The sequence below is a fragment of the Anser brachyrhynchus genome (assembly GCF_964034855.1).
Source record: "Anser brachyrhynchus genome assembly, chromosome: 2".
NCBI classification, from domain to species: domain Eukaryota; kingdom Metazoa; phylum Chordata; class Aves; order Anseriformes; family Anatidae; genus Anser; species Anser brachyrhynchus.
This window is the reverse complement of record NC_137695.1, coordinates 37689738-37705721: the sequence shown is the minus strand read 5'-3', so window position 1 is coordinate 37705721 and position 15984 is coordinate 37689738. Positions and strand designations below refer to the sequence as shown.

Below are 15984 nucleotides of genomic sequence, written 5' to 3'. Positions count from 1 at the left end.
TGTCTTAGTTGTTGAATATAGTTTTCTGAAGTTGAGGCCAGCCCCTGGGGTCTGGAAGACAAACCAGGGATAGAGTCGTGCTGCACCTACCTCCCTCTGAAGGAGCAAACCGCTGCACAATGTGTGTTAGCAGGTATTCAGAATGTGAGCGGTGCCCTGGTCGGCACATCGGCGGGTGGAGCTTCACAGAGATAACACAGCCCAGTAAATATGCATGCATGCGTTCAAATCATCTTTAACAAAAGACAATTCAGTAAAGGTGTAATATATTTTCTAACATATATTTGCAATGATCTGATGTAGAGCTTTAGCTCAGAGCGTAAAGGATGCGAACTTTGTCCCTGTGGGTATGGGTACGTTTAGGTTTCAGGAAGCTTTCTGTCTCGTGTAGAGCATCCTAAGGGGGAACTGAAGCATTTTCTCAAAATCATGCTGTAAGAAGTAAAAACAGCCTAGAGGGGGGAGTAGATACAAGGTTGTTTGGAGAGTCTGTTTTATGAAATTTAAATCATTCTTGGCAGCATGTTGTCTTGGAGAAATGTAAGGGGGAACATATCTTGGTGTTGATTTGAAATATTATTTTGTTTAATGTAGGTAGAGCTACATCTCTCCTGATTCCCATAGTATTCCTACGTTAATAGAGCATACAAACTTTTTTTTTGATAGTACACCTGTTTTGATTATTATTTTAACTGCCTTTCAATCCAATGGGTTTGGAACTCTCAGAGTTTTTTGTTGTGAAGAAGCAAACTTGGTAGCTTTTTCTTAGATGAGTGCATCAAAGATACATGTCTTTTGTCAGAAGTGAGCTTTGTTCTTTTGTTGTCAGAGAATCTACAATTTTTTATGCATTTGAAAAGATAACTTGTTTTAGTGTTCAGTTGTTACATTTCTTTGATGAATATAGGATGTCCTAGACTTATGTTTAGGCTTATTTCTTTAGGTGGAAGATCACTTAAAGGGCATTATTGTTCTGTGTTTTGTTCTTCTGAGGGGCCGTGTTATTTTTAACCATCACTTCAAATTTCTTTAGATGTTTCTTTAGCTACCTCTGATTTTCTTTCCTACCAGAAACAAAAACACCTTTTGGTATTCTTTTCCTTCAGTCCTAGCAAGTTTGGTTAACTTACCACTGATAAAAGCTTTTATATGGCATCTTTTTGTATTTATTCCTGCCCTCTTCTGATAGGATTTTTAGACTGTATTAACCTACCAAAAATATCGGTGAGTGACTTGGCTGAGCCCATAAACACATTGTGGAGCCTCAGCACGTTCTCATGGAATTTAAGTAATTGCCACTTCCTTGCAGTAGGAACGTGCTGGGTGTGGGGCTCCTCCTAGCTCAGGCCTGATCGCATGGGTGGATCTGACTTGACCTCAGACCCTGAGAATGCATTTTCCTGAGGAAAATCAGAATGGTGATTAACTCCCTTAATTCTTACCATGTATCATACTTTGCTTTAAAACACTTCAAAGACATTTGTTTTGTAAAGTTAGAAGCAGAAAACAATTACACTTTGAAAGTCCTCGTTCCTTGGTTGTTGGCTCTAGGTGTGAAGTTAGGTGGAGCTTGGTGCATCATTTTGGCTCTTGCTTTTGTCTGATATGCTAAAACCAAGAAGTGGCTAAAAATAACCTGGAAGATGGTCAAAAGAATTAAAGACTTCTGTCTGATATGTCACACATTGGTTATATTCTCATTTACTGATCATTCAGGTTATTGCTTTTTGGGAAAGATTACCAAAAATCCTAAGAAAATTCTGCTGACATTTATAACCATCAAATTGTTTTTCACTTGGGCTCTATGCAGAACTAGATACAGTATACTATGTTATGGTACCTGGATATGATGCGGTACAGTAGGTCCTTATGATGGTTGACAAAAGTAGATGTTTATGCAAAGATTAAGTCTCTTAAACTTTTGTTAGAATATGTTTTTCTCGAATGGTGTTAGACTTTCTTCCCATTCCTTCAAACTTATTTGTCAAAAATTTTAGAACTTGGAGAGACCTAAAGCTTCTGAAATTTAGATAAGGAAGGAAAGAAGTCCCTAAAATTGTAGGGAACAATTAGAGACCAGGCTCTGTCATGTACTTCGAAGACCTAGGGTCAAAGCAGGACTTTGGTTCCAGAATCAGCTTCTTAATTGTGTTCTTAAATCAGAAAGGGAAGGATTGACCACAAAAAATAAACTCACAGAACTGACTTCACACCTTTCTTTTGCGTTGTATATGCAATCATCAGTTTGCATGGACAGCTGAGTTTCTTGGTTGGGTTGTTCAGATGAACTGGGAAGGATTTCTTTGTTGGTGCAGGTCAGGCAGACTTGCACCAAAATATCCCATTTCTCAGCTGAGTATCCTTACCAGTATCCTGACTAGTAGCTTGTTTGATGCTTTGTGCCTTACTGGTCTTTCATCCTTATTTATTTATTTATTATTTGTATAGAAAAAAAAAATAAATTGGTTCTGAAATAGTACTAATATGGTTAGCTTGAGAAATCAATAATCTCTGACCATGTAGCATTAATGTTACTGTAAGGTATCATCCATTACTCTATGAATTATTTTTAAGAGTATTTCCAAATTATATTTGCCAACATTTAGTTTAAATTCTCATGTCTCTGTAAAATCTTCTGTTTCCAAATACAGATAGCTAAATTTCCACATGACGTATTACAAAATGTATAAGGCTTTGGGTACGTGTATATACACACAGAAATGTATATGCATATGCACACATCATTAAAAAATTAAACCATTATGCTTCTTGTTTGAAGTTCACTGGAATGTTGGAAGTAGTTAAGTTGCTTCCTTCAGGAAAAAAATCCCCCAGCCTTCAGGTCCTGCCGTGGGCTAGGTGCCCTGGTGGAGTAGAGGAGATGCGTTCCCAAATCCCCAGTAGAAGAGGAAGCATCATTCTACCCACCTACCATCATTCTACATCATTCTTCACCTAGACAGCAGACTGGCCAATGACAAGGAAACTGGAGGCTCAGGGAATAGTTGTAGCCTCTTTCTCTTTTTTTAAAGGAGAATTTGATCTGCAGTGGGAAACTATGAGATTTGTGATGCTGAATGAAAGCAAGGAATCTGTCCTTCTAACCCAACAGTCTTTTATGTACCTTTAGAAATGCAAAAGATTATAGAGGATTACCTGATATAAAAAGATGAGTACATTTTGATGGAAGAGTGTTATAGATGGAGTGTTAAAAAGAATTTTCTCAAAGGGTGGACTTCAGCTGGAGCAAAGACTTTTCTTTTTTGGGTGTTGTGCTATAAGCCTAGAATAAGTATCTTCCAACAGTTCTCTCCCTGTACATGAGAATATTTAACTCTTTATTATAAACAAATTGTTAATTTCTGTTGTTCTTATATTTTTTGTTACAGGAGCTAGAGTTAATGCCAAAGACAGCAAATGGTTGACTCCTTTACACAGAGCTGTGGCATCTTGTAGTGAGGTACGCTTTTTTTTGACTGCTTTGTATTAAGATAAGACATCTCAAAGTACCTTCTGTTCTTTGTTCAGTTTTTTACAAAGTAAAACTCCTCCAAACATTTGGAATTGCAGAACACTTGAAACAGTTTGTTTAACATATTGACAGTATATATATATATATCATATGTCTGTGTAGGAAGAAAGGAGGAAAACAATAAACTTGCAGATTTCAGCTTTGCTCTTTACTTAAATGCCATCTCCCTAGCAGAGAAGATTCTGCATGCGATGTTCTGAACTCCAGTGTACCTTTTTTTTTTTTTTTTTTAAGGTAACCAGAATGGTTCAGCATGAGGGAACTAGAGTTGAAATAGGATTTAGTATGTAATCTGCAGTACAATCTGCCTTTCTTCATGTCTTAAGAAACAAACGAAACAAAACCCAACCCTAATGAGTAATGATAGTATTGAAAATCACTTTAAAACTTATAAATGAAATATTTATAAAGGTTTTGAAGTCTACCAGTAACACAGTTATGAGAATGTCGTGATTTAAGAGAGAATTTGTAATTGTTGCTCTGTTGTTGATGTTCTTATAAAAATTTAAATATATGTAGAAGATCAAAACAGAAATGCTGTGTTTGTTATGTGGAAGAGTTTATGAAAAATTATCTCCTTTGAGATCCTGAGTCAGGCTGATGCTCACTTCAGTACGTCTCATAAGGAAAGGTGTTTTGGTTTGAGAGGTGTGTATGTTCTTTAAGATTCTGTGCACATTATTGTTTGAGAAGATGGAATTGAATAGTTTGGTTTTGGCAAGCACGGATCTTCAAGTATTTGATCCACAAACTATCTAAACAGCCCTTGTTTCAATTTTTGCTTTAGAATTCCCTGGGTAAATTATATTATTTTGTCACTATCATTAATAGCTAAGTTATATGGAGATTGTGTTATTCAAAACCGTGTTGGAAAATCAAGGGAGCCTTATTCACAAATGCTGTTTGTTCTTTTTGAGTTTTTTTTAGGCTTCAGTCAGCTCCCAAAGGAGCTGAAGTACCAAATACTGCATTCCTCAGAGGAACAACAAAATTCATTAAATCAGTGAAGCTTGTAGAGAGGAGTGCTGCAGTCAAACTGGACCTAAATGATAACTTCAAGAAATGTGACCATGCTCATTTTTTTACACATGGAATATTTTAAACAAAATACTAACCAAAGGTGCAAACAATGCAAGTAAACCGATCTGACTATTTAGCCTAATAGCAGTGATAGGCTCTTGTCAGAATTTTCTATTTATAAACATGGCACATCATTGGAGACCGCATAAATGGAGAGGTGGTTGATATGCGTAGGCACTGGTTTGCAGCTGACAGTCGTACGTGGTTTTAAGGCATTAAATGAAAAAAGCTGTAATGACAAAAACCCTGATAGTGATTTCAGTAAAACATGCGGTCTTATCCTTGAAGCAAGGGCAGTTGCAGTCAAATAAAGACACTGAATGATGCAAAATAGCTGGTGTTATGGATTTTGCTGTCAGCCGCATGAGTTCAAGCAACTTCATGTCAAGACTGTCAGGCTCCAGACCTTAATGTTTGCATACCCAGTCTACTTTGCTGGGGGAATCTGAACAGATTCACTAGTTTTTGAAATATCTTTGAAATATCTAAGTATTACATCTGCTTAAGTTTTTCTTAGAGAATAAAAGTTGTTGCATTTATCACTTAAATTACAAGGTTATGATGCAGTATTTTAACTTCTATATTTGTTCCTATTTTCTTTTTTATTAAAGTAGAAGAAATTTCAGTTTCTTGAATATAATTTACTGCACTAAATAGAATCCAGTGTTACTTAGTATTCTGCTCATGGCTGAAAATGATACCTGGCTATTGTACCACAGTGTGATTTGAAATTTCCAGTAACTACTTTTCATAATATATTTTAAATTCAAAGTGCCAGCCATTTATTTTTGTGCTCAGTGTTTGAGTTGGAAGTCACTTAAAGCAATTAGTGAATTGTGGAAACGTCATAAAGTTGATGTAAAATGCAGTATTAATTGTCATGTTAATGTCAATAAGTCATTTTTTTTTCTATCTTTCAGTTTTGTGCACATATTTTAATTGGATTTGTTTATCTTGCCTTATAAAATTTTTATAGCTTTTGCATTTAACAAAAGGAAATGAATACTGTCTTTGTGAGATGGAATTTAGTGTAATATTTTGAAACAGTTTTTTCAGGAGTTTTGCAACAGTATATACTGAAACTGTGACATTGCTTTGTTTTATCTGTGGTTCTCTAAATGTACATTTAATAAGTTCATCTGTCTCTCTGATATTTCTAGACTATGGCAGTTCAAAAGTTTTGCCTAGCAAATTGACGAAAGTGCATTGTAAGTTCATAGAAACTTACTAATCCTTGGCAATGGAGGAATTCCTGAGGAGATTTATTGAGCTTTGTAAATTAGTTGTGATGATGAAGTAACTTGCCAGCTGGTTCACAGAATTGGAAAAAAGACCTGGAAATGGTTGATGCAGTTGAACCCTGTAGGGAGTATATTCCTCATGTCCTTGAGAAGATCCACAAAGCTGGATTTATGATAAAGTACCAAACCACAAGAATATGCTTACAGAAGAACAAATTACAGATAGTTTTATTCCATTATACTTTATATATGGTGTATGCATACGCAAATATATATTTGGATTTAAAGTGTAGCATTTAAAATCCTTACTAAGTGGCTTGTTTTTTATTTATATGTTTTTAAATGTTTTCAGGATGCTGTTCAGGTGTTGTTAAAGCATTCAGCAGATGTCAATGCTCGTGACAAGAACTGGCAGACACCCCTACATATAGCAGCTGCAAATAAAGCTGTGAAATGTGCTGAGGCTTTGGTGCCTCTTCTAAGTAATGTAAATGTGTCTGATCGAGCAGGCAGAACTGCGTTGCATCATGCAGCCTTCAGTGGACACGTTGAGGTATGAGTTATTTTTCTTAGCTTGTTTCCTATGTATAGTTCTGTCCAACACTTTCTAATTTTTAGTTTCTCAGGTAAAAATTATGTTTCTCCCTATCCCTTCAAAAAACACAGGCCAAACCCCTATTTTGTATTTCAGTTTGTCTTTTGCATGGATCTGTGTACAGATTGTTTGTGTTACATCATTTAGTTGTAATATTATTATACCATACCTCTCTAAAGACATAAGCAAATTCATCCGAGTTAACTGGAGTCTAAACTAGTAATAGATAAATTTAAAATGGAAAAAAAAAAAAAGATTTTTCTGTTCAGTAGATAGTAAATATATGGAATCTGTTGCCACTGAAAGGCGAGAAAGTATATGCAATAAGCTCCAACTTACTAGTTTTCAAACCCTGAAAAGTGATTCTTGAGAAATTCTTATAGTAATTGTGGTAGGTAATTGGAGACAAATTGCCAGTAGGCTTGCTTTTAGCGATTGCCTTTAGTACATCCCTTAGCCTGAAGATCTCAAAGATTCCACAGGTTCGTCATATTTTATTTATAAATCTTCTTGTTGGTGTCGAATTTTCTGTTCCTTACAGTCACTTTGTTATTGCTGCCAAGGTGGATGACCAATTTTTTAAGCATGTGGAATATTCAAAACCACACACATTGAAATTCTTTGAAACACACACATTTTTGTCTCCTCCTATGATTTTCTTTGCCTAAGTTTTAAGTAGACTTTTCCATTTTGAATAAAGGATTTCTTTTCTTTCTGTTTGTCCCAGATGGTCAGCTTACTGTTGTCTAGAGGAGCCAATATTAATGCATTTGACAAGAAAGACAGAAGAGCTATACACTGGGCAGCATATATGGGTATGTACATATTTGCAGTTGATTACTACTGTGGTAGTTAAAAAAAAATCCCCTTACGTTTAGTGTTTTTGTATATTTCTGGGAAAAATACTTAGATGATAAGCATTAAAGTTATCTGTGAATCTGCCAGAAAACCATTAATAGTACACTTCGAATTGCCATGTAAATATGTTTTTGTGGTAGGAGAATGAATTTGTTTGAAAAAGAAAAATCAATTTTTTTTTCTAAAAAGAGGAAACTATGTTCCTTACTCAGCAGGAGTCTAATCATAGGTGAAACTTTGCAGTAGTGATGAACAAAAAGCAACCAATTACTACAAGAGGCACCTCAAACAGAGGATGGTTATGCCAGCTTGCTTCTAAGTAATTCACATGCAACTGCTGATTGTATTTGTCATTGCAGAATGTATTGTGCCTGTTCAGAAGCCAAAAAACACGTCAAAACACATGTTCATTTTATGCCTCTAACTTTCAGAAAAAGTCTAAAATTTTTCTTTGACGTGTGCAATGTGCCGTATATGAACAGTGAACAGCTAAGTTTCAGTACCAATTTCAAGAAGAAAACAGTTGATGATTCCATAGTTTTACTTGTTATTCAGCATTTTAGCTCATTGTTTCATAACCTTATCCAGCCAAGGGAAAAAAGTAAAAGCAGTAGCAGTCTTGTGTGAATCTACATGCCTAGGAACTTGAAGATGAAATATGGAACTAAAATATGATCATATGTAATTTGTTGTTCCTGTTATGTTTTGATGATTTGCATTTTTCTTTGTATTTAATATCATGAAATGTTAGATTTCCCTAGAAAATACGTATTTGTATGCATATGTTACCATCTTATGAAACTTAAAGAGAAGAACATTCAGGAGAACATGGTCATATTCTTTACAACATTTTTTTTCAGAGGTGATTTAAAGATGTGAACATTGTGTGGTTTTTTTTTTCAGTTAGTCTAAGATAAAAATAGGACTTGAACCTACCGTCTCAGTGAAAACCTTGAACCGTGGTTTACAAAGGAGCATCTTGTATTTAAATTAATGTACAAGGAGAATAATTTCTCTACCGCCCCTTCTCTGAGTAAAATTAACAATTTTATTGTATCTGATATCAAACCAAAAAAATAAATAAATGCATGAACTAGGAGATTATGTAGACATCTATAAGTCTAGGGTAACTCTGCCTTGGCAATCTGATCTGAGGCAAAATGTCCCTGAATATGCAGTTTGATACTCATGTTCATCATTAGAAATTAGACACTTGCTTATAAATAAGCATAATGCTTTGTAATGTTTATGGGAGGGGGGAGGAGCAGTTCTTAACAATGGATTTGAAGTTGCTAATTAAACACATTTCTCACCTGTTATTCAAAAAGTAGTGACATCGAGTATCTTACAACTGCTTTCCCAGTCTTGCCATGAAAGAGGAAATGGAAGCAATAACTTAAACATAGAAATAAAGTTTTAAAATCAGCTACCGAGCAAAGCAAAAGAGCAGCATGTATGTGTGTGTTAACTTACCCTATTTAAATACCGTTTGATGAAAAACCTTACCCTGAGTTTCAGGGGATTGACAATGAGTTGTTCATTGTATGAAATATGCTTTAGTCCAAGGACTAAAAGTTCTAGTCTTTACGAATGAAAAAGAAGCACTCATTTACAGATTTAGGCTTCACATAAAAGTGATCATCTCACAAATGCCTGGATTTGTTCAAAAGTAGAATTATTAACTATTGTCTTTGCAGATTTCTGTGGTTTAGGCCAATTTCAAATTAGTCACATGTACCTGACAGTACAGGTCTGAAATAATCTGACAGCAATGTAAAATAAGGCTGTGAAATCCATGTGTGAGATGCTAAAAAGAACAATAGGACAGTGCTGAGATGTCTTCAGAAGAAAAGATTTGAAGATGCCAGTAAATTTTGAAGAGATTGTGACAGCATTAATAGTCTTAAGTTATTTTTTGAAACCCCGTGATATTGCGCTTCAAGTACTGATACCAGTTAAACAGAGAAGTTGGAGAACAGCCTTCATTATTGATCCAACATTCTTTGGAATATTTTGTATTAGTATTTTGTAACCTGCTTATATATGCAGAGAAATTTCTTTGACAGGACGTTCAACCACTTTAAGGTGATTGCAAAATTTTGTTGAAAGAAAGTAAATGCACGAGATGGGAGAGATTTGACAAACATCAGATAGACGTTTTCTGGCTTGTGCTCACCAAGATGGAAAAAAAAGTCTGTTTTTCAGATGAGCGACATTTATTCCAATTTTAATGAGTGCTATTTCATAGGCTATTAGCAGGAAATTCTCTTAATGAACAGAGTGGGAAAAATGTAATTTATCTGATGTCTGTCATCCTAGAAATACTTGCACACAATAGAGTAGGAAAAAAGAACTCTTAGAGAAGTTCAAACAAGCAAAAGAAAACCTCATATCTCTCCCTCACAATTTCCAGCCATTTTACATGGCTCCAGTTATTAGAAGAAAGCCTTAAAGCTTTTCCACTGTATAAAATAGACTGTAGAGTAAAAAAGAAATAAGGCATTTTGTCATTCTCCTATAAATAACTTTATAGGGTTACATCCATTGTTTCCCTTCCTTCCTGCTTTTCACCCGTCTCCTTTGCTGTCCAGCTGTAATGCTGCAACCAAAATGGACTTGGGTTCGTGAGTGTTAGCGCTGCCCTTGTCAGCGTGTGGGAACGGCTCCTGAGCGCTTCCTACTTGAAGTGTCTCGTTCTTCTGTGTGAGTGTCTTCCACTGATTGCTGCTTGTGATTAAATGCAGGTCAGGGATTTTTGATGTTTTTTTTTCTTTCACTTTAAAGTTCTGTGCCACTGTTCTGTTCAGTATTTCTCCTCCTTTCGCCACTTTCAATATCTTTCGTCTTCTGTCCGTCATACAGGGCTTGTTTTCATTCTTGTCCCCGCTCTGTTTGGGTAACAAGATGAGTATCATGTTTATATTTCTCTTTCTTGGTCTTTCCTGCAATACTGAAGTAATGCAGAAATGAAATGCTGCAGCACCTCCCCTTGCACTGGTTAGCTCTGTGTGCTTCTGATCTGTATAGCTAGGTGAGGGTCTCTGTGTATTTTGGAGGCATGCAGTACTGTGGTGACTGAAAGTTTATTAAAACATCTTTGTATTCCTTCGGGTAGATATTTCCTTTCCAAACTTGTGCACATTATTTTAATCATTGAAATAGCAGTCCCCCTCTGTTTATGAAGCACTTAAACTTAGAGTTGGATTTGATGCACGGTACTTAAATGTCTGACTGGATAACCGTAAGTATTCAGTGTTCCCCCCTCCTTCCCCTCTCCCCCACATTTTTTAAAAACTGAGATAAGGGTTTCACTTGAAAGGTAAAACAACAAATCCTACTTCTTTCTGTCTGTGATTCAGGTAAAGCACTAAATCTATCAGTCTATTTACATTGAGTGTTCTCCTTTATTCTGCAGATTTTGTCATGATTGTCTACGTGGCACAAGTTTCTGTGTTTTCAATAATAGATTTGTTTGGCAATTAAATTAACTGAGCGAGAAGGACAGATTTTTGGCTTCCTCCTTTTCATAGCTTCTCTCTTGGAGCACAGTGTCAGAGTGGCCTGAAAGCTGAAACTGGAGCCAGGAGACGTGGTCAGGGAAAGAGCTCGACTGTGCCTTGCAATAGTGTGATTACTGGAGGGGGTTATGTTGAAATACCCTCCTCTGGAGGTGAATAGTGTATGTGGCTTTTATAGTTCATGAAAGAATTAGAGAACAACTCCTTACTTTCCAGATTAGGTCCAAATGAATAATGTTTAGTTCGTATTACAGTAATTGTACAATTATTCCATTTGTAAATCTGTTCTGAGTAATATAAAATGCAGCTTTTTTGTTTTGTTTTGTCTTTATTCTTTTAGGTCATATTGAAGTTGTGAAATTACTTGTGGCCCATGGAGCTGAAGTAACGTGCAAAGACAAGAAATCATATACACCCTTACATGCTGCAGCATCTAGTGGGATGATCAGTGTAGTCAAATACCTTCTAGACCTTGGAGTTGATGTAAGGAAGAATAAAAGTGATATTTTTGTTGTTGTTTGAAATGCTCTTATTAGTATTGTAGTACACTATTTGTGTGTGTGTTTATGAAACGGTGAAAATAGTGAAAGTATTTCTGACGATCTTCATGTGCTTTGTTTTTTTATTGTTGTGCTTTTTTGTTACAAAATTTAATTTCCCCAGGTAACTTTAGAGCTTTGCAGTTTTTGCAGAATTATTTGGAAATAGATCTGTGTTTAATACTATTTTTGCTCACTTGCCATTTCTGACTCCTTAGACTGGAACGCAGGAAATAGGAATTCCGTTCCTAGCTTTGCCACACACATCCCTTTTGAACTGCAGGAAATTGAACTCTTTTGCCTCAGTTCTTTGTAAAATATAGATGTTAATGAATTTCTTACACCACATATACTTTGAGAAATGTTATGGATTGTCAGAAACTTTAATACTAGATTAAGGAAAGCCATATTAATGTAGAAATGCAAAATAAATTAAAAGACAGTACAGTACCTGCATATAGGAAGTACGTTAACAGAAAACTGTGAAACCATGTAAGAAAGGTACATTTTGAATCATATTTTACCTTTGCAAGGCTGCAGAATGCTGCCCAAGTTTTATCTTGAGAAGTAGATCAGAATTCAGTATTCCATTGTGCACAACAAATTTGATTTCTCCCCCTTCCCTTCCCCGACTCACAAAAAGTACATACTTCAGAGTCTTATTTGGTTTAGAGATCAGATCTGATGTTTTCGGTCTTGGATACTTAAACAGTGACATTTATATTATTGTTCATTAGCGAAGCATGTGTGTTTGCATTTTAGAAGTAGTTCATAACCAAAATTCCTGTTACCCTCAGGTCCTGAATTTCATTAAGAAGTCAGCCTGCATTTTTGTGTGTGTGTGTCTGCATCTGGGAGCTCTAGATTTAAATGCCTAAAACTTATTTTGGGGAGACTCTCAGTCTTCTTGACACCTGTTTTTAATAGAAACCTGCACGTGCTGTTGAGAAATGATAGAGATCCCTGATGTGCTTAAGCTGCTAGTCTGTAATGTCTGTGCAAATTGTCACTGCTGACATTCTTCATGTGTATCCAGTTGCATACTGCATACAGGAAACTGGCGTGGACACAATTGGAGGAGGTTGGCTCAGTTGAAAAACAGTTATACCCTTCCCCTTCTCAGTCAAAGTAGTACATCCAGACCTTGCTTTTAATTTCTGGCTTTGAAGAATTCAAAAACATAGTGAAGTTGTCTCATGACACCAAATTTCCTTTGTGGTAATTAAACACTGCAGTAATACAGGTTTTTGCTTATTAACTAACCTTTTTTTTTTTTTTTGTTGACAGATGAATGAACCAAATGCCTATGGAAATACTCCACTCCATGTGGCTTGCTATAATGGACAAGATGTTGTAGTGAATGAACTCATAGACTCCGGTGCTAATGTGAATCAAATGAATGAGAAAGGTTTTACACCTTTGCACTTTGCTGCTGCATCGACACATGGAGCATTGTGTTTAGAACTTTTGGTCTGCAACGGAGCAGATGTAAATATGAAGGTAGGTGAATCCAAAGTCATCCATTTACTCTTATAGATGCAGTATAGCTTTATTAGAGGTGACTTCTCAAAACTGTTGTTGGGGCAATGTGTAGAAGTTCTTATTGATAATTGGAGTCCTTCTGTGAAAAGTATTATAGAAAAAATGAAATTGCTTCAAGAAAGTTGGTCTAAATCTTAAATCTATTGGATGTAGTAAGTAGCCCAGAAGGAAAAGATGACAATATTATCTGGTCAAACTTTATTATGTCTAAATGTCAGAAGTCCCTGTCATCTTGTTTTCCCGAGTCTGTTTATATGAGTAAGAGCAAATCATAATGCAAAAGAACGTATTTTTCTTATAAACAAACAGCATAAAAGAAATCAAAGATTTTTCAGAGAAACGTGTATGAACCAGCTAATGGCTGGAGCAGTAGTATGAAGGGTAAAATATACATAAAATACAGAGGTAAGTAGATTAGGCCAATGGAAAGTCTTGAATGGATGAATTTTGAATTACTCCAGCAAAACTTTGCAAACGGTCTTGACATTCTTTTAACATCTCTACTTGGTCACATGTCTTTGGCTGCAGAGTGTTCTGTAGAATCCAGTCTTAGTGTAGAGAGAATTTCTAATCCACACAAGTATAAAAGCAAACTATAACATAAATATTGTATTATCTTCTTTTGTGTGTAGGTTAACGTCTCAAGGCATGAGAGAGATGAGATCTTTCTTTTGTGTGAAGCTAATTTTGACTTAAGTAATAAAAGCTTAATTGTGTTCAGAAGTATTCCGTATCAGGTGTCTCGACAGGCTGGGGGAAGTGGGAAATAGGTATGTGGAAGGAAGAGTCCAAAAGTACAGTGGGTCTAATTGCCTGTACCTCTGCTCACCTGTCATAGGAAGAGAAGTATCTATACTTCTGTTTCTTTTTTTTATGTGTGTTAATAGAGTTATATCAATTTAAGCACTATTTGAGTCAGAGGTGAATATTGGCACAGTTAAAAGATTGTTTAAAATCTTTTTTTTGTGTGGTTAACTTTCATGTAAGAACTTCACACTAATTTTCTGCTAATTCTAAAATACCATTATGTGTCTATTACTACAAAATATATAGTCTACTGAAAATTTGGGAGTGGTTTAAAAATAATTTATTTGATTTGTAAAAATCTTAGATGTATGTTACAGCTCACTTTTACATATATTTAAATGTGGAGCTCCTTTAATGAAAATGTGCTTAAAATTAGTTGTGGAAAAATGCATCACTGAAGTGCCTTGGAGATGTAAAGAGCTACACTATAGGGTTTACAGCCAATTTGTCATAAAATCTGCAGGTCACAGTTCATTTATTCTTGTTGCCAGCTTTCTGCTCTACTGATGTCCCAGACTGGATATGACTGAGGGTTTAACGTTACAGAGCTGTCTTCTGTCCTCCATCCCTGAAACCACATTTCTCAATAATGTATGTTCTCTCATGAAAATAATCCCACAATGTTAAATATACTAATGATTATGTACATATGTTGCATGCACAAATAAGAAGAAAAAGAGAAGAATCGATATTGCTAAGCAAAGAATTACTGTTTCCCTATACATTGGTTTGCAAGGGCTCATGACTTTGTACATCTGATGTAGAAGAAAAAAGTGGGGAGGAGTTCGTTTCAGAAAAATGTGCAGTGAGCAAAGTTTTTTTTTTTTTTTTTTTTTGCTATTCATTTTCAAATACACCTTAATGATAGGTTAGGAATGAAAATGAAAAATCTCCAACATTCTGTTAGGATAATTAAACGCTGCTAAAGATTACTATAATCTTTATGGTTGAACTTTAAATAAGAATCTTTATTATGGTATACGCTGTAGGTATTGACTACATTCAGTCAGTTGTAATATTAAATAACCACAAAAATTGTGCAAAGAACAGCTAATATCTTCAAATTGACTGGCAACGTTCCTAATTCTTTGAAGTTTGCGATGTGGGTGAATTGTTTGTAGGTAACAAAAGATGCATTGGCATCAGAGAGATGTATTGTTGCCTTCCTTCCCACTCAATTTTAAGTTACTGGATCCAAAGCCTAGATTTGATAGTTCCTCTGATTAATAATAAATAAATGATCAGAAGTTTTCACATGGGTGAACCCAGGCTTTCTTTTAAAAGCATACTCTGATACGAGAGAATATATATATTTTTTAAACCTGATGGCTGGAAACTGCTGCCTGAAGCATATCGGAGAGCTGAGAACTTCAGCTGAAGTCTCCTAAGAGCTTGGTACAGATTGGGCTACTGAAGTTTTGTTTCAGAAGAAAAGGCCTTTATAATGGAAAGGGTTAGTCGCTATCACAGAATCATCCAGGTTGGAAAAGACCTCTAAGATCATCTAGTCCAACCTTTAACCTAGTACTGAAGTCCACCACTAACCCACCACTAAGTTCTAAATTTACATGTTTCTTGAAGACCTCCAGGGATGATGACTCAACCACTTCCCTGGGCAGCCTATTCCAATGCTGCACAACTCTTTCTGAGAAGAAATTTCTCCTAACATCCAACCTAAACCTCCTGCAACTTGAGGCCATTTCCCCTCATCACTTGGTGCCTGGGAGACGAGTCCAATCCCCACCTCACCAGCTTAAGATATATGTGGCTGTAATTACAACATGTTGATTTACTAGGTAGCAGAACTATGAAGTGCAAAATTAAACAGGTAGGGTTGTGTAGAGGTTTCAAGCAATTATAGCTGGAAAATATAATTCGTCCCTTGTTTGTGCACCAACATGTGTCTCCATTGTAATTCTGTTAATAACATTTCTGTGGATTTCTATCTATGTGACTGATTTTGGCCTGGGAATCTAGACCTGAAGGTGTGGACAGCCTTGCATTGTATATGAAAACTTACCACTTGCAATGCTGAAAAGTGCAAGTACTGAGGCAAAAAAAAATAATTTCCAAGTCAACATCTGCTTCCCTGGAAAAGCCTGTGAAGATGAATCTTGGAGTTAATCAGAAGAATAATCCCTAAAAAAAATAGAGGGAAACTAAATCAGAAATCGTTCTGTGGCTAATAATAATTTGTATAGTTAAAATGGGATGTTTTTAGAGGATTTTAAGAAGTATTTATTGAAAGCAAACATGTTCAGTTTCCAGATAC

At 35.7% G+C, this 15984-nt stretch overlaps 1 protein-coding gene across 5 annotated transcripts in view; it reads left to right on the top strand.

Moving 5' to 3' along the window:
- The window catches only part of ANKRD28 (ankyrin repeat domain 28), a gene marked incomplete at its 3' end in the record, with an annotated part of 119436 nt that overhangs the window by 70550 nt on the left and 32902 nt on the right, over window positions 1–15984 (top strand). For all 5 annotated transcript variants that reach the window (XM_080579657.1, XM_080579656.1, XM_080579658.1 and 2 more), the window contains 5 exons: window positions 3390–3460; window positions 6206–6406; window positions 7176–7263; window positions 11165–11307; window positions 12651–12863. In XM_080579657.1, coding sequence (XP_080435783.1) covers window positions 3390–3460; window positions 6206–6406; window positions 7176–7263; window positions 11165–11307; window positions 12651–12863 — 716 coding nt within the window. The remainder of the gene's footprint in view (window positions 1–3389; window positions 3461–6205; window positions 6407–7175; window positions 7264–11164; window positions 11308–12650; window positions 12864–15984) is intronic.